The 20992-nt window shown below is 37.8% G+C and overlaps 1 protein-coding gene across 1 annotated transcript in view; it reads right to left on the bottom strand.

Moving 5' to 3' along the window:
• Positions 1-20992, bottom strand: part of LOC110018007 (vacuolar protein sorting-associated protein 52 A-like) — an 84794-nt gene that overhangs the window by 38164 nt on the left and 25638 nt on the right. The window contains exons 6-7 of the mRNA XM_020715216.1: positions 16596-16679; positions 16289-16369 (exon numbers count right to left, since the gene is read on the bottom strand). Of these exons, the coding sequence (XP_020570875.1) occupies positions 16289-16369; positions 16596-16679 (165 nt within the window). The remainder of the gene's footprint in view (positions 1-16288; positions 16370-16595; positions 16680-20992) is intronic.

The raw sequence follows: 20992 nt of genomic DNA, 5'->3' as shown, positions 1-20992 counted from the left end.
AGGAGATATATAAATATAAGAGATGGGTTTTGCTCTGGTCGCAATTCCATGGTGATTCGAGAAGCCCTCGATATCTTTACGTCAGAACGAGAACGAAGCATGTTCGTCACCTCGTCGTACTAGAAGAAGAAGGGAAGGGGAGCATCGTAGCAATTTCGTCGCCACCAGAGCTCTCGCACGAAGCCTTGTCCTACTTGAAAAAGAAGGGAAGGGGAACATCGTAGCAGGTTCGTCGCCGCCCTAGATCACGCACGAAGCTTAGGCTTCACAAAGCCTTGCCTTCATCCTCTCTTTCGATCCCGACTTGTCTGAACAAGTGAAAGACTTCCGTCAACGCAAAAGCCGCACGCTACTTTTCATCAACTTCGACGGCAATCGCGGTATTCTCCTTCATCCTCTTCTTTGACACAACAGCTCCTCTATTTGACAACACCTCCCCCTATAGCATCCTTTCTCCATTTTTTGTCTTCTGGTTCTAAGGCTGTTGTTCCTCGCTCGAATCAGTACCTAGGCAAAGAATCTTTTGTTGAGGCGCTTGGTAAGGGTCTAGACTTTGAGAAAGCTGTCAAGCATGTGTTGTTTCCTCAGGTCTATCACGATTCTCTTCAAGGGAAAGTCGACTGTCCATTTGTTAAAAGGGCTGGTAGGAAGGGTGATGGGACAACACTTATTTTTTCTAACCTCAAAGTCTCTACTCTAGCTGAAAAATGCAAATTCATACTCATTGGGAAATTTTAGTTGGGACATCCCAAAATGGAGGTTATTCACAAAGCTTTTGAGGATCTCAAACTTGTAGAACAATAGAAGGTGGGTCACTTTGATGGGAGACATGTGATGATACATTTGACTATCGACGAAGACTATGCTAGAATTTTTTCCAGGAAATTCCATACCATTGAAGGAAAAACTATGAAGTTGCTCAAGTGGTCTTCTGAATTTAATCCTAACCAAGAATCACCTACAATACCAATATGGTTTAAGTTACATCTTTTCAACCATCAAGTCCTTTATTCCATTGGGGTCATGCTTGGGAAATCAATGAAATTAGATGTATCCACTTTAATCTCATCAGACCTTCTGTCGCCAGGATCCTTGTGGAGGAGATATCACTTTACTTGAACATTGAAGAAATTTGGTGTGGCACTGCACATAATGGGTACTGGCAACAAATTGTCATGGAATAAATACCATCTGTTGCACCCATTGTAAGATGTTTGAACGCATAGCTGAGAAATGTTTCAGACTCCATCCTAATTTGAGACCCCAACATCAAGTGTCTCACCTAACTAGTCAAGAAGCACCTAGTCCACCTGCTGAAATGGTGAAAATTGTAATTAGAGAGGATATTGCCACTTATTTTACCTCTACCTCAGCCCCCATTTTGCAGAAAGCGAGGATACTCTCATTTTGGTGTCAGATAATGCTCCGTATGTTATGGAAACAATTGTTGCTGATGTTGAGGGCCCTCATACCTTGGCGGAGTGCAAAGTTCAAGGTTTGCAACAAGTAGAAGCTGATCTCTTTGATGAACAACTCAGTGATAGGTTGGGATAACCCTCGAAAGATAACTAGCAAGTTTACATACTAGGAAGAAGAAAAAAGGACTAAAGAAATTCAGGAATTTACAAGAGGATGCTTTGCGAGTTTCAGGTGTAAGTCCTCATCACAGTTTAGCGCTTGACTCCCTCTCTAGAACTAGGGAGAGAGGAAAATTCCCTCATCAAGAATAAACTCTCTGATGGATTTCTATCCCAAACATGAAGCCTGCTCTCGAGAAGGCCACGTACCATTTTTATCTTTTAGGAGAATTTGTCTAGCTTTTTCTTTGGGGGGATACTTGTACTTATTGGTTATCTTTTGAGTTTTGTATGTCTTGTGAGTGGGATCTTAGCATCCGCTCACTAAAATCTTAGTATTTTCTTCCAATCAATGAAATTTTATTTTGGCGATATATATATTAGTTTTTTTGGGCTTTCAATATATATATATTTTTGAAAGCCCAAAAAAGCTAATATATTAAACAGAAAGAAAAATACAGATACAATGTGTGGAAGGGCCCAAGCACGACACTTTGCCCACACAAAAAATCACAAAAGGTTTCAAAACTAGAAAAAACAGAAAATACATTAGATACTAAAATAAAAAGCCTAACAGTGCCAAAATACATAGTATCGTATGGCTAGAGAGTGACCCAATTTGGTCTTGCCTCTGCCTCTAGTTCTAGGAAAGGAGCAAGCTAATAAGCTGGTAAGATGATTGTCATTGCCAGTAGTAACTAATGTATCATCCAATATGTTCCCGAGTTTGAGTCAGCCTCCATTCTTCTTCTTCCTCCTGGAATAAACCTGTCATTCCTAATCCAAAGATTCAGTATAATGGGGTGGTAGAGCTGAAGCAGAAGGGATATCAACCATAGTACCCACAATAAGTTCTAACATAAGGTTCTAGTATATGTGAAGTATGAGTTGCCTCTACATCGAATACTTCCTGAAGAAATGGAGCTACGAGGCTCTCCTGATTATCAGTCTGAACAATATCATTTGTAGGTAATAATCCATCAGTATTGTTTTTTATGAGGTTTGAAGGTGTTCGCATCACATCACTTGCAGTAACAGTAACAGTAGGGGCAATAGAATCAGACATCAAAATCTGTCTTGTGGTAGTTTTCTCTCCAGGAGATACAGATATATCATTGAATCCATCCTTATTCACTTGATATTTAGATTTCAAATTAGGGTGAAGCTTATGACATTTATCAAGGGTATGTCCAAATATCTTACCATGAAAATAAGAAGGTATATGTTTCATGACGATTTGTTGTCAATATCCATTATGCGTTGTGTCCAATCAAACTTCAATAATATCAGGCAAAGTAATATCTATTTCCACAACTATTTTGGCCACAGAATGTCTGGTAAGGTTGAAAGTGGGTAGATCTAGCTTCATAGAGTCCCCAAGTATGACACCAATAGAGTAAAGAACCTGATGATGAAAAAACTGCAGCTTGAGATCAGGTAAACTAAACCATATCGTTGTCAGGAGACCACTTGAGTAGTTTCATTAGTTTACCAGCAATGTTAAGATATTTTTTAGAGAAAATATGAGTGTAGTCTTCAGACACGGTTAACTGAATCATTACATGTATCTCATCCATGTGCCCCTTTTTCCACTTTCATTTTAATTCGAGGTCATCAAAACTTTTCCTGATAACTTCCATAGTTGAGTGTCTCCACTGAAATTTTCCAATGAGAGCGAATTTGAATTTGTCAGTCAGGGTTGAAATTTCTGATTCAGAGAAAAAAAGTACTTTCTTTCCACTCTTCTTGCTTGCATTCTTAATAAAGAGACAGTCACATGAACCATCACGATTCTCCTTATGACTTGAGAGGAAGACAGCGGTCGTCTCCCCTTGAGGATTACCCACAACGTGGGGAAAAAAGGTTTTGTCGGGTTCAATCGAAGAATGAGGAAGCTCCATCACAGCAAGTTACAGCAAAGAGACGCCTTCTTTGCCACTCGGAGCTATCTGGATACTTCTCGTATGCATGAGACACTGCGACGTTCTGCTCGCTTGTCGGATGGAAATCGTGCTTCAACGAGCAGATGATGGAAGCGCGACGAGGACAACACGATGCGAAGTCGACGAAGAACGAATCACGACGAAGCAGAAGAAGTCGAGGCGTGGGACAAAGCAGGCGAAGTCGATGAAGGATGAAACACGACGAAGCAAAAGAAGACTAGGCGTGATCCCCTTCGTTGACGAAGCACGATGAAGCAGGCAAAGTCGACAAAACAGACAAAAATGAGGTGAAATCGATGAAGTATGAAGCGACACACACACACACATATATGGGTGTGTACAACTCAGACTAACCCTCTTACAATTAGAAGAATATTCAAATCATCATGTAAAAGGAAATAAATAAAACACAACAATGGATGATTAAGGGAGAACAAGTTCTCTCCTCAAACAGAACAGTGGACCCACAGTTTTCAAACCCGTGTATATATCAACACTGCCTCTCAAGTTGGGTTGTATATGTCATACATCCCATAGTTACTGCTAAAATCACTAAAGTGGTGTCAAGGAAAAGTTTTGACAACAATCTGATACTGAGTTGGGATATAGTTTAGTTGAACAGTCACTTCATTGCCTTCTCAAAGGTGAAGTGTGTCAATTTCTATATGTTTAGTTCAATCATGATATACCGAATTCTTTGAAATAGTAATGGTTAATTAACTATCGATGAACATCTTAATAGTGCTTTGGTTCTCTATGTGAAGTTCCACCAATAGTTTCTTTAGCCACATCCATTCAAAGATTCCTAGTGCTTGTGCATGATACGTACTTTGTTTTTTCTTCCCACCTCAGCTTGCTTTTTTATTTATCCAAGTAATAAGGTTATCACATACAGAGGATTAGTAACTTGTGGTAGATCTTCGATTAGTTAGTTCTCCTGCCTAGCTAGCACGGTGTAGATTTCAATATCACGATTCTCAGACTTCTTGAATATTCATACACGTATTGGAGTCATCTTTAGGTATCTCAAGATTTGAAAGACCGCTTCTAAATGATTTTTCATTTGAATCATTCATACGTTGTCTCACTAAGCCCACAGAAAATTCAATGTCAGGTCTTATGTGTGATAAATAAATAATTTTCTCCACAATTCTTTGATACCTCCCTTTTTCAACTACGATGTTATCCTGTCATTTTGATGCTCGTCGATTGGGACCCATGAGAGTATATTTTGGTTTACATCCCAGCATTCATGTCTCCTTTAATAAGTCAGGAATATATTTTTTCCGAGATATAACAAAGCCTTCTTTGGATCTAGATACTTCCACTCCCAAAAGAATATCTTGAAGTTCTAAGATCTTTTATCTCAAACTCAGAAGTTATTATTTTGTTGATTGTTTCAAGATCTCTTACGTCATTGTCTGTAAGAATAATGTAAGCTACATATACAATAAAGATGGCTATCATACTTTCATGAGAGCAAGAAATGATGCCCAGAGCACGTTCCCCACTAGAGAGAAAATTAGGAGGCCCTGCGCTTTATGTTGCATAGGATTTCCACTAGAGAGAGATAAAATTGCATAGAGCTAATTATGATTTCCACTAGAAAGAAAATCACGGAATTCCCTATCTATGCGGCTGAGTGGGAATGTGTGACTGCTTTGGAAGAAAGCAACGAAAGCTTGTGGGAGTGACAAATACGCCAGGAAAGAAAGTAACGGAAGCCTACGAGAGTGAAGAACACAGCACGGAGGTAGCATAAGTTGTGAGCACCTGCAAGGAAGATTCTGGCATGAGACTGCCTGCAAGGAGACATCAGTTGAGCTGGCGTTGCAATCCGGCAGGGAGAGGGAGCAAGGAGTCTAGGAGGGCTTGCAGGCTGGCTAATAGCTGTAAGAAGCATTCCAAAGGCAGAAAGGAGATCTAGGGATTGTTCCCTAGCTCTCTTACCATGTAGATGAGAATAAAACTCTAATTTCACGTAAGCAAACAACTAATATATATACAACTTAGAAAACTCTCTTACAACTAAAAGGGAATTCAAATCATCATGATAAAAGGAAAGAAATAAAATACAAGAATAGATAACTACGGGGGAATAAATTCTCCCCTCAAATTTAACAGCTTACTCAGTTTTCAAAATTGTGTATATCAACAGTGACAATTGATGTCCTAATAGACAATGAATCTCAAAATGAGCTAAGATGTTGGAACAAGCTAAAGGTCTAGGTAGTTCATTATCTAAAATGTATATCCCCCAAACTTTCATCCTTTACAAATAATTTGCTTCGTCATAATATCCTGAAAAAGACAATAATCAGGGAAGAATAAGATACAAACATTAAGAACAAGTGTAATTTTGCTAGTAGAGATACGATTAAAGAGAATTTAGGTAAACTAAAGACAATTTAAGGCAATGTAGGTATAGCATTGATGGTGTCATAACCAAAAATATTAGAGATAAATCAATCTACCAAAGTAAAGGAAGAAATATGTTTATGAATGATGGAAAAGAATTTTAGATTACTTATCATGTGATTTGTAGCACCAGAATCAATGACACATTACGTGGAAGGGGAAAGAAAAAAAGTATTACTATTACATGACTCGGCAAAAGCAGTGATAAAGCGAGATTTTTTAGATTTTTGTTGAAATTGGATGAATTTAGCATATTCATGTGCGAAATCGATAAAGTATGACTTTGAGAACCTCATTAGTAGCGAGTTTGCTATGATCTAAAACACTTTTAATTCGTTTTGAACAACTTATGACATGTTCTATTCATATAACCAGATTCATGACAACAGTAGCAACTCGGATCTTGATTTAAAAAATTTGGAGTTCCACTTTTATAATTGCCCTGAGGTTGAGGTTTAATGATGTCTAAATTTTTCTAGCTAGCAATAACACTAGGTTGTTGTACGGATGAAGCCTGAGAACTCAGAATAGAACAAAATACGCTAATACAAGATTCCCGTAGAGCAGTAACTCCAGAGTAAGATAGAACCTGTAATTTGACACCATCATACTGAGAGTTGAGATCAGCTAGAAAAGTCATAACCATTTATTCGGTTTCAACATGTTGAATAAGAACATCAGTACTTCTAGGGCAACAGTGCATTTAATTCTTCAAAATTTTGTTTAAAGAGCATGTGATAAGTATTAAGTTATTGATCATGTTGTTCAATTCGATAGAACTTCTTGCATATATCAGAGATTCGAGAAATATTCTCTCCTAGAAGACACAAATGTCAATTCCTCAATCACGTTTTTAACACAACCACGATGAGTAATAGGACCACATTGATCAGGTTCAATAGAATTTTGTATTTGCATCAAGAGTTAAGCATCAACTCTCATCCACTCAGAATAATTCAAATCAGTCTCAAATAGGAGATCATAAAAAAAGTGACTCTCTTATGAAATACTTCTCGGGTAGAGTCATAACTTTATTCTAATAAAAATAATTGACGTCAGTTAACATTTCATCGGAGATTTTAACAACTGATGAAACCAAAATTGTCACGACGTATTTTTGTTCACCAGTCATGATTATCACCAAATACTCAAAGAGATTGAATCAACTACTCAATGATGTTGTTTCCTAAAATAGGATAAGCAGCGAAACTAATCCCGTGTGTTATGAACTCGTCATCTATTTCAAGCAAACCAGTAAGCCAACCTGCTTCTGGATGGGCTCCTCCACACAACGGCGAGAACAAAGCAGCATAAACGAGTTAAAGGACAACACAAAGGATAGAGTCGTAGAGACAAACAAGTCTACAAACAGTTAAACAATTGTCAAATACAAACAAACACGACGAAAAATGTTGTAGGAAATGCCACTCGGGATGGACGAAAGCAGTCGGGTAGCGACTGTTCACAGGATGAATTCGAACCGCAGGTGGGAAAGTGAAGAACAATAATTGACTATGAGATGATGCCAACATGACGAATATTCATTATCCATCGAATCATTCGTCTTCAATGTACAAATAAATAAATTGAATGTCAGATGAGGTAGCACTTGCATGAGGGGAACAAAAATCGAACTGAGGAGCAAACTATGGATGACAAGTCGTGCGTAGCTCTAATACCATGTAAAAGAAAAAAAACTATGTATCTAATTATTCACTTAAAAATATATGTTACATATACACTCAAATCCCTATAGTTTAGGAATATTTCTAATAGAGAAAATATTCTACAATTAGATCTCTGTTGACCTCATTTTTTGATGAAGTCTTCACTTCTCTCCTTAGGCTAGGGTCTAGCTTTAGGCTTTCCCCGTTCGACTCTCTTTGAGGACTAGTACGAAACCCACACTATTTAGAAAATTCAAGCCTTTTCGTCACTCCTTCGAGTTTCTCATGGGCGGTCCCAAATTCTCGACATTCCGTTGAGTTGATTAGGATCGACACATGAAACTCGAATCGAGTTCCTACATTAATAGGAGCAGCCCCTAGGAAACCCCTTGGTGACCCGAACGCCCGATAACGTCGTATTTTTGCGCACGCATCGCACCCCGCATAATTTTGACTTAAATTGACACGCCCGTCGGCAAACTCGTCTGGACGATCTCGAATGACGAAACGGACCGCGCCGACGCGTCCGAAACGTCGACTTTAGCTAGGAAGGACACCCATATCTCTATAGTTTCGCGCGCAAGCGACTAGCACGAATATCGATGCACTTTTTTTAGAGATGTGCAGGCCCGAGTTCAGCCTAGGTTCGACTCGAGTTCGATTCAGGTTGGACTCGGGCTGAACACGGGCTAAGCACCAGCTCACCTGAATTTGAAATTCAAAATTTCAAATTCAAACGAATTATTTAATTTTTATCTTAAATAAAATTAATTTAGGTGTTAATACCTTCCATTTAATCCTCCCCTGCATTTGGAAACTATTTAATTCCCCGTCCACCAATTGATTCGAGTGGCTAACTCTCCCGCTGCCTATTTCTTTCTCCTGCTCGACGCCCTCGCCTAATCTTCCTCCTCTGCCTTTCCCTATCGTCTGCTCATGTCCCGCTGGTCTTCCTCCTCTGCCTTTCCTGAACGCCTGCTCCCCCGCTCGCCTCCTCCTTGCGTCGAAGACCCATGCTCGCCCGCTCGCCTCCTACTTGCGCCGAAGAACCCTGCTTGCTCTCTCCCGTCTCCTGCACCGAAGCCGAAGAGCTCGATCCCGTCTCCCGTACGCTCCTTTGCGACTCGCCTTCTTCCCCTCTCTGTCTCACGTACTGAAACCCTAGCCCCTCTTCTGCGAACAGATCTGGCACTCCACCTCTGCAAATAGGAAGGCTCGCCTCCTTTCTCCCCTCCTCGGATTCGTTCGATCATCCCCTGCTCGACTCCCTCATCGCAGAAAGCTTCCCACTAGCCTTCTGCCTCCCCTGTTCGGCCCCAGCTCCTCTTCTGCGAACAGAAGCGTCTGCCCGAACTCCCTCTTCTTCACGCTAGAGGGGCTTCTGTTACTGTGTGATCTGATTCATCGGTTCAGGTCGATCTCCTCGCTTAAACTTTTTTTTTATAGATCTTTAATTGAAGCTATTGAATCTGTTGAAAGCTAGAAGAAAACTTTCTGAGGAATTAAATTAGTTTTGTTTATGTAGATTCAATTTGGTTGAAGGCTTTCACATGCATTGTTTCATCTATAAGATTTGACCTCATTACGGCTGAGCTTAATTTATGCTATAAACACTTCATAATTTATTTACCTGCTTACATTTGTTATGTCAGAAACTCTCCCAATCATAGGGACTGATTTTTGGAGATCTCCGAATAGTTTTTTTGCATTGAATCGTGTTAACCGAATTTATCTCTTGGTTAAAAAGATGCAAGTATTAGTCTGATGCACAATTTTATTCATTTGGCAACTTAATCACTGCTTCAAGGTGCTTTTATTGGTTGATCTTGAACAACTTAATCACTGTATATGTGTTGTTTGAGGCTGCCAATCACTATAGTGTTGTAGGAAGCTTAAAGGTCGTTGTATATGTGTTGTTTGAGGCTGTCAATCACTATAGAGTGTTGTAGGAGTGCTGTGAGGTGCTCGAATTAATGACTTGGAGTGCTATAAGTGCTGTAGGAGTGTAGTGAGGTGCTGGAATTAATGATTTGAAGTGTTATAAGTGTTGTAGGAGTGTTGTGAGTGCTGGAATTAATGATTTAGAGTGCTATAAGTGTTGTGCTTTCTAGTTGCTGCCCAGTGTCGTAGGAAGCTGTAAGATCACTGTCCAACGCTTCTGTTGATGCCTAGTGTCGTAGGAGGCTGTAGGACCGTTGTCCAATACTTCTAGTAGCTGCCCAATGTTGTAGGAAGCTATATGACCGCTTTCCAATGCTTCTAGTTGCTGCCCAGTGTTGAAGGAAGCTGTAAGATCGATGTCCAATGTTTCTAGTTGCTGCCTAGTGTCGTAGGAAGCTGTAGGACCGCTGTCAAATGATTCTAGTTGATGCCCAGTGTCGTCGGAAGCTGAAGGACCGCTGTCAAATGTTTCTAGTTATTGCCCAGTGTCGTAGGAAGCTCCAATGTTTCTAGTTGCTGCCCAGTGTCACAGGAATGTTGTAGAGTGTTGCCCAATGCTCCTAACTGTTGTCTGATGTCATAGGAAGCCACCTAGGGGCTGTCTACCACGATTTGGGTTCGTAGAATGCCACCTAGGAGTTGTCCACCACTATTTGGGTTCGTAGGAAGTCATATAGTTGCTGCCCACCACAATATGGGTTCGTAGGAAGCCATCTAGGAGTTGTTCACCACTATTTGGGTTCACAGGAAGCCATCTAGTTCTTGTCCACCACGATTTGGGTTCGTATGAAGCCACCTAGGAGTTGTCCACAACGATTTGGGTTCATAGGAAGCCACCTAGGAGTTGTCAACCACTATTTGGGTTTGTAGGAAGTCATCTAGTTGCTGCCCACCACGATTTTGGTTCGTTAGAAGCCACCTAGGAGTTGTCCGCCACGATTTGGGTTCGTAGGAAGCCACCTAGGAGCTGTCCACCACGATTTGGGGATTTGGGTTTGTAGAAAGTCATCTAGTTGCTGCCCACCACGATTTGGGTTCGTAGGAAGCCATTTAGTAGCTGTCCGCCACGATTCGTGTTCGTAGAAAGCCACCCAGGAGCTGTCCACCACGATTTGGGTTTGTAGGAAGACATCTAGTTGCTGCCCACCACGATTTGGGTTCGTAGGAAGCCATTTAGTAGCTGTCCGCCACGATTCGTGTTCGTAGAAAGCCACCCAGGAGCTGTGGTTCGTAGGAAGCCATCTAGTTGCTGCCACCACGGTTTGGGTTCGTATGAAGTCACCTAGGTGCTGTCCACCACGATTTGGGTTCGTAAGAAGTCATCTAGTTGTTGCCCACCACGATTTGAGTTCGTAGGAAGCCGCATAGGTGCTGTCCATTGCTGTTTTGGTTCATAAGAACTCATACAGGCGTTATTCTAAATTCCTAGCTACTGTCCGGAGTCGTAGGATCATCATACACACTTGTTAGTTGCTTCCCGGAGCCGTAGGAGGTCGTAGGATCACCATACTAGCTCCCTAGGTGTAGTCAGGAGTTGTAGAAAACCTTAGGATCACCTGTTTGGAGTTCCTAGCTGTTGCTACAACTTTTTCTACTGTTTATTGTTTTCATCTTTCTCAGCAATTTACTTAAATTCCCTGCAAATTATATTGTGTTCTGTGAGTTAAACATGCAATAGGAATAACAGCAACAGATACGCCACGTACGCAGGTACATTTTATTTGTTGTTGTTTCTTTATTGCAATTACTCTTGCTCTAACATATTATGCAGGTACTGAAAAAAATCATACTTTCAAAACAAAATAATTTTTTTCAAAATTAAGCAACATTTTCAAAACAAAACATAATATGTTCTTTCAAATTTACGGGAGTCCCTCGGAAGAGGTAACCCACGGTTGCTAACGAGATCTCTCCGGTTTAAATGGGTCTCACAACTCATTTAGACTAAGTAAATTCAAAAGAAAATAGTGATATCAGAACGAGGAAACCGTAGGATCCTAACCGGTATCGCTCTGATCAACTTTAACCCCCCATAATGAAAACAAAACTGAGACATTGAAACATGCATGGTACAACCTTTTGAACGTTAGACTTTAGGACTGCTGCGTCGACAAGAAATTTGGAGCAACTTCGTGGGCGGTGCGACAAAGAGTTTGGAGAAGACTACAAGTGGAGGCGGTCGTCATTCTACAACAGCAAAACAAGTCTTCACCAGTTTAATTTTCCTAGTTTAAACAACCCATAGGACTTTGAGGTAGCTCGCCTAGCGCGACGTAATTCTTCACCCTCTTTAGGCCCCTGCACAACCATATTGTATAGCGTAAGTACTAACTCGCCTTAGATTCCGAGGTTGTCGTCCAGAACGACGTAAAACTTTTTACCTCTGTGGGCTATTTGCATAACCAGTTATTATGCAAATATAAGTCCCAAATAATAAAATTGACAGGATTCAACATCCTAATAAAATTCTCAAAAACACAGTCACACAGTAGAATAGTTTGAGAGATCACTAAGGATTCCCCTCTGGATCTGTGACATCCTCTATCATTTACTTCCTTTATTGTTCTTACTTGAACCTTTCCCACTTGTTTTTTCACGTCTTACTTTGAAAACCTGAACTTTGAATTCTTGAAGACTAGAACCATTGATAATTTTTGAGAGTTTTCTTAAGTGATTCCATTCACTTGGAATGTAATTAACTATTGGAGCTTACCTCTATAGGGAACTTGGAACCCAGGTAAAATAAACCCTATTTAATCTTTGTATTAAATAGAGAAATTTGTCGATCACATATAAAAGGTTCATAGACCAAATGAATGTCACGAATCTCTTAGTTTGCAGGATTGGGTCTATTATCGGAATCTACATGGAATGTGTAGTATTCAGGGTGTCAGGCACGATTATGTAAATTATTGGACTAATGAGATCCATTCGGTCTCATTTTTTAAAAAAAATTAAAATACTACTTTCATAATCTAAACTATATACCTTTTACCTTATATATATTTAAATTAAAATTTTCACATCGAAAAGTTGGCTCACAATCTCCTTTAATTAGGTTGTCTAATATTAAAAACACATTTATTAGATTTCCTAGAGTTAAGCTACCTATAATCAAGTTTCCTAGTGTACAACTATTAGATTTATTATTTTCCATAACAATCATCATTACGGCAACAACTATGTCGTGAACATCATTACATGTAAAGGTAAAATGCATGGAACAGTAGCATCACCTAATAAGTACTTATGTACATTTTTATTAAAGATGACAGCAAAAAACCTTAAGGACATTTACAAACATACGAGTTAGTTCCTATGTATTTATATATCTAGTACTATAACTTTTATATTTATAACACTCAAATCATTTATATCACATCAAAAATATTACAATTTTAACTTATAAAAAGTAAAATATACGTCTGTATTCATATGTAATCTAATATATAGGTAAAAGTTAAAGTTCAAGTTTTAGATATGTGAAGATATAGAAATTTAGTGGAATGTAAGTAAATTTCTGAATACTTTAATGTGTACATTTTGTGTTTAAAAATTAAAAGTTTATGTACTTTTTTAACATAGAGGGTTTGAAGAGCTCTACTAACACTATCCCTTACCATGGACATTTTCTAAGCCATGATGGGTGGGTTTAACATTCACACAAATGCCCCTTACAAGAGAAAAATGTTCAACAAACTGCCAAAATTTGCACCAACATGGCCGAAAAGAACAAAATGAAAGGAACTTCATGTACATAAAAAAATTTATTAAATAAAATAAAAATTAAATAAAGATAAAATTGTAAAAAAGAATACTTCAAATGCAATACTCGTTATATCAAATGAACTAATAAGTGCCCAAAATATAACACATAACTAAACTTACAGGAAACTCGGTGACTAGTTGCGACTAGCCAATGAGCACAAACAAGAATTTATTGAGGATTCAAAACTCAAAGAACTAACGAATGCGAGCAAAAAATGCATTGTTCTAAAAGTAAAACAAAAATCTTAATTGCGAACAATCACAAATGAATCTGTAACACATCATGCAAGCAAACCCAATGTAATCTTCAAAAACACATAATAGGAAGTTTGCATGAATCTTAATGACAAAACAAATTGTATAAAATTAAATCCTAATAATTTAAATCCTTTACATATAATAAAAAGAAATTATAAACTTAAAATGCCTCAAAAACCATGCAAGCTACCAAAAATCACGTGCATGTTTTAGAAGGCCCAAAAAAATTGTAAAAATCAAAATGTATGTATGTGCTCTAATTAGCTTCCTAAAAGCTTAAACCAAAATAAAAAAATGTTGTACGGGTTAAAAGCAAGATGAACTCAAATTTCCCCGCCCCTAGAAGTATGCAAAAATAATAATAATAAAAGACAAGTAAATATTTAAAAATTCAAGCACATTTTCAAAATTCAAATTTAAACTCCATATGTGTGCAAGCTCTCAAGCGGACCACTTTACCTATAAGGCGAGTTCCTACACCTTACCTATAAGGAAAGGTCCTACGATTCACATTCTAAAAGATTATAGTTGATAAAAAAAAGCATCGCAATGAGCATTCATGAAGCAAAGTTGAACTAATTACAGTAATAGAATGATTTCAAACTTTCACTTATGGTCTAATTTAACAAACATGTATTATGAATTGCAAATAAGATAGTTAATTGCAAATCCGCTAAAATTTTTATTTTATCTTCAAATAGAATAGTTGAAATCATTAAAAATATTTATTATTAAAGAACAACTCTCAAGTCCATCTACTATATACGTCAAACCATAAAATCCAACTTTTAGACAAACTCAATCCCTTACATATGGGGACAGTCAATAAAATGTATAGTATAATAACATCTAAATGAACTAAAATGATATTCAAACCATAAATCTGACCCTCTAAAAGCAACTGGTTGATCATGTTTCTAGTAACAATGTTTAATACAACAAAATACCCTAAAGATGAGCATATTGGAAGAAAATATCAACCGGAGAAGACTATTATTATTAAAACGAAACGCACCAAAATTTGTATTAAAATGCACCAAAATTTGAATGTAAATTATTTTATGCTCAAGTTTTAATTAAAAATCCCAAAAAATTTCAGAAAAAAAATCTCAAAGAGTTCTATTCTCCACAATATTTTGTAAAGGAAGATAAATATGAAAAAAATCTAAGTTTATAAAAAATCAATGCCATATCAAATATATATTTATGATCATTATCAAAAATTCCATGCCGGTAAGGGCGTAGTATTTATGCTCTGATCAGGTGATTTTATTAAAAAATGGCACCACAAATCTGCAGATATAACCATGGCACTCTTTATGGTCACGGCCAAAGCCTATAAGCTCACCAATAGCTCAATCTCCTAAGTAATGAAACATAGACTGCGCTTAATAGGGTACAAAACCCTTTATCAGCTAAGGCATCCACCTGAAGTTTACAAAAACCCTTTTGAGTGACACAACCACAGGCAAGTGACAAGATCCTTAAGCAATGTTTGGCTACGATGCGGATCTACGATAAATAGAATTTATCAAATCCACAAAATCCTGTGAGCTTGCGACGGAAATGGTGCACGCAAGCAACGACAGAGTAAATTTGTTTAATCTGTCTCCCAGTCGGATTTGATAAATCTGGATTTACGTTACACAGCAGACGAAGTGAGGGAAAAGAGATGGAAAAAGGAGAGAATTTGATTTAACGGAGAGTTGGATTTTTTTTTCCCGTTAAATCTTCATTTATATGGTGTTTGTCTAGATTTAGGTTAAATTCATGGCTAAATCCTACTAAAATTGTACTACCAAACACCACCTTAGGTTAAGTTGGGTTACCTCAATTGATTATATAAACCAAAATCCATGATAATCAGGAACAACAAAAGTATGTAAGCTTGGTCAGGTTCATTATCATTCCCCTATTATCTACTCTAAGCTAACAACAATTAACAATCTCTTCTCAATGTCAAAATTGTTGCTATTGTAGGCTTAGGCTAAGTATTTAGCGCCTATTGACTGACTTTATCAAAAGTTCACTCTAATGACCGTGAGAGATAAATAACCATAAGGGCTTATGCTTGTGGGAAATCTTGAATCAAAATTAAAGTTTTCTTAAAATGAAAGTAATATGTCTGAGTAGTTTATTATCTAATATTCAGTCTATCTTCTAAAATTTTATCCAGAAATAAAACTCTCTTAGAAGAGTTGGGCAATTATTTTTGGAGCGCACGCATACTTCGTATGTTCCTCATTTTAAAACACTAAACCATGGCATTCTCATTTTCCCAATTTTCAGTTTGAATCATCTTCACTACGAATTGTCAAAAAAGTAAATCTCAAACTCAAAATAATGATCCTACTAAAGAAAGCAAATCACAGTTCAATTTTAGTCTATTGTTATTGAAAGACCGATAGGCCTCATAGTAGAATTTAATAACAAAAAGGTGCATCATTAATTACCCTGACAAGAAAATACTTTTTTTAGTTAAAGTAGATGACTCTAAAACCCTAGAAAAAAAATAAAATGAATTTCAGTTGCAAAATCTACAAGCGTATGATAGAATAGAAAGTAATTCAATCAGTGTTATTCATGATTAAAGAGAGTTAAATTGATCCATTTCAAACTCAAAAGAATTTAGAGCGTAGAGAACAAGCATAGGAATTTCAATCAGTGCACTAAAGGTATTAAAAAGATGCTAGAGATGAAAAAAACAAACAACTACCTCTCCCTCAACAATAACATCAATCATCCTTGGAGGCACAATGATGTCTTCAACAAATTTTGACAATTTGGACTCTGCTGTCTGACAAAAAAACGTACAAGGAGAAGAGTTTATCAGGAATATTCATTTCTTATGCAAAATCTACTAGTCAAATCATAAATGATCCAAAAGAGGAAAAAGGTAGCAATGTCATTTATACAAATTTTACATCCATTTCACCGCTTCTCAGTAACAAGTTAGCATAGCAGAACACTTCAGAACTCAACTCATATAGTCAATCCAATAACCTGAAAGAGACTACACATACCTTGCGATTTTTCAGCTTCAGACCCATGTCCATGGATTTCTCTTGAAGACTTTTAATATCTGAACTTATAGAGCCAATCTCAGCCTAACACAAAGATTTCAAAGATAAGTTGTCAGCCTAAAGCATTTTCAATTCATAAAATAATAAAAAAAGTATAAATAAAGCGAATGAGGCAAATATTATATATAATGCATGAACTGATTATAATACGAAAGCAATATTTTGAGAAAATGCAGCTGGCTTAATTTTAGAAAAATGTGAATGGTTAAGAATAATGAATGAATTTGAAATTTTGAAAGTATAGAATGGCAAAAGTTAAATAGAATTTCTAAATATTATCCTCATTATCATTGTTATCATAGCTACCGTCGCCATCCCATCCTCATCCTCATCAACATCACCTTATTTTAAAATTTTGGAGTCAGTTTTTTGTACATTCCTTTTCCATTTATCCCCATTGAATGTTGTTAAGTTTCAAAATCCACTCACTAATCATTTGAATAAAATATATTACCTCAAATCTAACCATTTCTCTGCTAATCTTTCTACAGTAACTCTATCTGTCCATCTAATTAGCGCATTTTCTATCCATTTGTTGTACATGCCAAATTACCTAAATCTATTATTTTATTACCTAAATATATTTTCAACTATTATATCTTCAGTAAATAAAATCTTAAATATTTATTTAAATATTATCATTTATTAAATTATTTTCTAATATAACACAAGCATATGTGTGTGGCACACGCAAGTGTATGCATGTATATATATAAATCCATTATTCTAGAAAATAGATCCATGATACTTAATGACACCGAACAAGCCAAATGGGGGCTTGCAGTAAAGGAGTTGGCTCCTGAATTGAACCCAAAAAAAAATCAGAATAACAACTTTCACAAAGAGGTCTAGCATTATCCCAATAAAACACCACCTGAAGGAAATTATTCAGGATACAAACCAAAGAATTAACTGTCCAAAGAACTTAAAATTGCATTTCAGCCAAAAGACATCTTAATTACAATAAAAATTCATAGATAATTGTTGGCAATATCAGCAAATAAAACCAGATGTTGGCAGCATTTGCAAATAAACTAGAGCTTACAAATTTAAAAAAAGCTATGCTCTGAGACACTTCAATTTAACTGATCAAAAAACAACTTTAACTTTTGATAATACCTAATAATTATTAAAAGCATATCAACTTAAGCTACATATCATATACGTAGTCTTTATTTTACCATTTTTAAGATATATATTATGTGAGCTTAAGAGGGGGAGCCGAAGGAAGACACAGCGTTACAGGGAGCAACGCAAAATATCCCGCACTTCCTTCGTTTGAACCGAACCATTCCAGATCGGGGAGGACCAATCAGCCTTTCCATTATGGTTTAGGCCTCATTCCCATAGAGGGATCAAATCTTAATTATCTAGGGCTTATATATGAGTTTCTTTTGTCTTAAATTTTTAGTTTTTCTTGTGTTTTCTATTGGGACAGCCGTCAGCGTCTACAATTCTCCCTACTAAGTTTGTATATGAAAGTGAGAAGGTGTTCCAACATGCTGAGGTGGTGTCTATCTACCATTCCCTGCTTCCCCGCTGCCTGACCCCTTGTTGCAACCCTGTCGAACTAATTTGTTGGTTGCATGTTGCTTCCCTACCGCTAGTCTTCACTATTTGCTGCTCCCCTGTCCCTAGCTCCACCCTGTCCTAGTTGTCGCCCTGCCTGCTACTCTCATGCTGCCAGCTCCACCCTTGTTGTCGCTCTCCTACAACCTCCTCTTTCATTGTCGAAGTCCAGTCGCCAGACACCTCGCATAAATTGTTGCCACCTGTCAAACTACTTTGTTGGTTGCATGTTGCTTCACTACCGCTAGTCTTCACTATTTGCTGCTCCCCTGTCCCTAGCTCCACCCTGTCCTTGCTGTCGCCCTGCCTACTACTCTCATGCTGCCAGCTCCACCCTTGCTGTCGCTCTCCTGCAACCTCCTCTTTCATTGTCGAAGTCCAGTAGCCAGACACCTCGCATAAATTGTTGCCACCTCCCCCTCCCAATCTCCTATACCTCTCTACTATAGCCCTCCTAGCATACATTGTTGTCACCTTCCCACTACCTTCGGTTCAAGACCTAGTTTGGTATTTGTGTAGCATCTTTTGTATTTCTTATTTCAGTATGTGTTTTTTGTAACCCCTTGTTTATCTTTCAATTATAAAAATTAGATTTTTCATGTTATTTGGTTAACTCTAATATCATTTGATATCAGAGCTAGCATAACCCAAGTCATATCCTAGACTTTCTAGCATCCCTCATATCTCCACATAATTTCTAAATATTATCCTCATAGTTATTTGGTTAACTCTAATATCATTTGATATCAGAACTAGCATAACCCAAGTCATATCCTAGGGTTTCTAGCATCCCCCATATCTCCACATAATTTCTAAATATTATCCTCATAATCATTGTTATCATAGCTACTTTCAAGGAGGCAATTTTCGGAACCTGATCAGGTGTTCACTATGGACAAGAGACAGTGACTACTCCGCATCATATTACAGCGACTCGACACCACTCAGGAATTAGAGTGAACTTTTGATTAAGTCAGTCAATAGGCGCTTATGGTTAATTATCTCTCACGATCATTAGAGTGAACTTTTGGTTAATTATCTCTCACTATCATTAGAGTGAACTACTAGTCAAGAAAGACACTGAAACACAATAGGCGATTTAGGCACTACTAGTCAAATCTCAAGATCTGAGGCTAACAACCTACCAGAGGGCCTACCCCACTTAAGGATATTCAACATGTCATTGATCTCATCCCTGGATCAATACTACCAAACATGCCTACTTACAGACATAGACCAGTGGAATATGAGGAGTTGCAAAGACAGGTGCAGGATCTCATTGGGAGAGGGTTAGTGAGAGAGAGTGTCGGTTTGTGTGTTTTTCCCGCTTTGATAATGCCTAAGAAGGAAGGGTCATGAAGGATTTGAATTGATAGTCAAGCTATCAATAAAATCACTATCAAGTAAAGGTTCTCTATATCTTGCCTAAATGATCTATTAAACCAGTTGCATAGCGACATTACATATTCCAAGATCAACGTGTGCAACAGATATTACCAGATCAGGATGAGGCCCGGAGAAGAGTGAAAGACGACCTTCAAGACCAGAGACAGGTTGCATGAGTAAGCCTTCAAGCACTTTGGGTTGTCTGATGCGTCTAGCACGTTCATAAAGATGATGAACCAGGTGTTATGGTTTACATTGGGAAGTTTATGGTCGTTTACTTTGACGACAACCTTGTCCACAATAGATTAGAGGAGCATTTGCAGCATCTGGAACTAATCTTCATGATTCTACAAGCAAAAAAAAACTATATGCCCAACTGAAGAAGTGCTACTTCGTGATGGAGCAGGTATGTTTTTTGAGTTATATTGTATCTAGTGCAAGCATTCAAATGGACCCTACGAAGATAGAGAAGATCGTGAGTTAGACACCACCACAGTTCTTTACCGAGCTGAGAGGAGAGAAAGTTCCAACAGACTGAGGAAGCGCAATCCAGTTTTGACATTTTAAAGGAAAAAGTGGTTGAGGCCCCACTGTTAGCTATACTGAATTTCAACCAGTTTTTCGACATGGAGTGTGACAATTCCAATGTAGGAGATCGGAGTAGTGTTGAGCCAGGTAAGACACCCCATAGCCTTCTTCAATGATAAAATAAATGAGTCTTAGAGAAAAAGTTCGACAGACAATAAGGAATCCCACGCCATTGTGAGGCTCTTCACTACTGAAGTCAACTACCTGGTGACGAGGGAATTCACTCCGTCCACAAATCATGAGGCTTTGAAGTTCTAGAATAGTCAAAGCAAGCTGAAGGGCAAACTTCTTTCCTTGATTGAGTTCTTAGCATCATTCTGGTTTGTGCTTCAGCATAAGACCGGAAATCAAAATCGAATAGCATATGCCTTGAGCCGCCACAATTTGCTAAAACAGTTTGTCAAAATCAAGTAGCATATGTCTTGAGTCACCGTCATTTGTTGATCACCTCCAAATATGACAGTTGTGGGATTCAAGATGGTGAAGATGTATGAGATAGATGAGAATTTCAGGGAGATTTGGAAAGTGTCAGAAAAGGAGACCAAAGCATATTGGATATATTGGATATACTAGTGGTCGAATACATTTTTACCCAACAAGCTTAACCCTATGAACCCTATGAATGAGGATAAAACAAATCATATTGCTACACCAATATATTTATCATCCGTTTAAAGTGAAAATAACATCACAACTTCATATGCCATGGCAATCTCTCCCTTACGTGAAAGCGCGCCATATAGAATATCATGCACCAACTGCCCACTCAATTGTGTGGAGATATCATGAGAGCC

The sequence above is a fragment of the Phalaenopsis equestris genome, unplaced genomic scaffold, assembly GCF_001263595.1.
Source record: "Phalaenopsis equestris unplaced genomic scaffold, ASM126359v1 Scaffold000002, whole genome shotgun sequence".
NCBI lineage: Eukaryota > Viridiplantae > Streptophyta > Magnoliopsida > Asparagales > Orchidaceae > Phalaenopsis > Phalaenopsis equestris.
The sequence above is the reverse complement of the archived record's forward strand: the minus strand, read 5'-3'. Positions and strand labels throughout refer to the sequence as shown.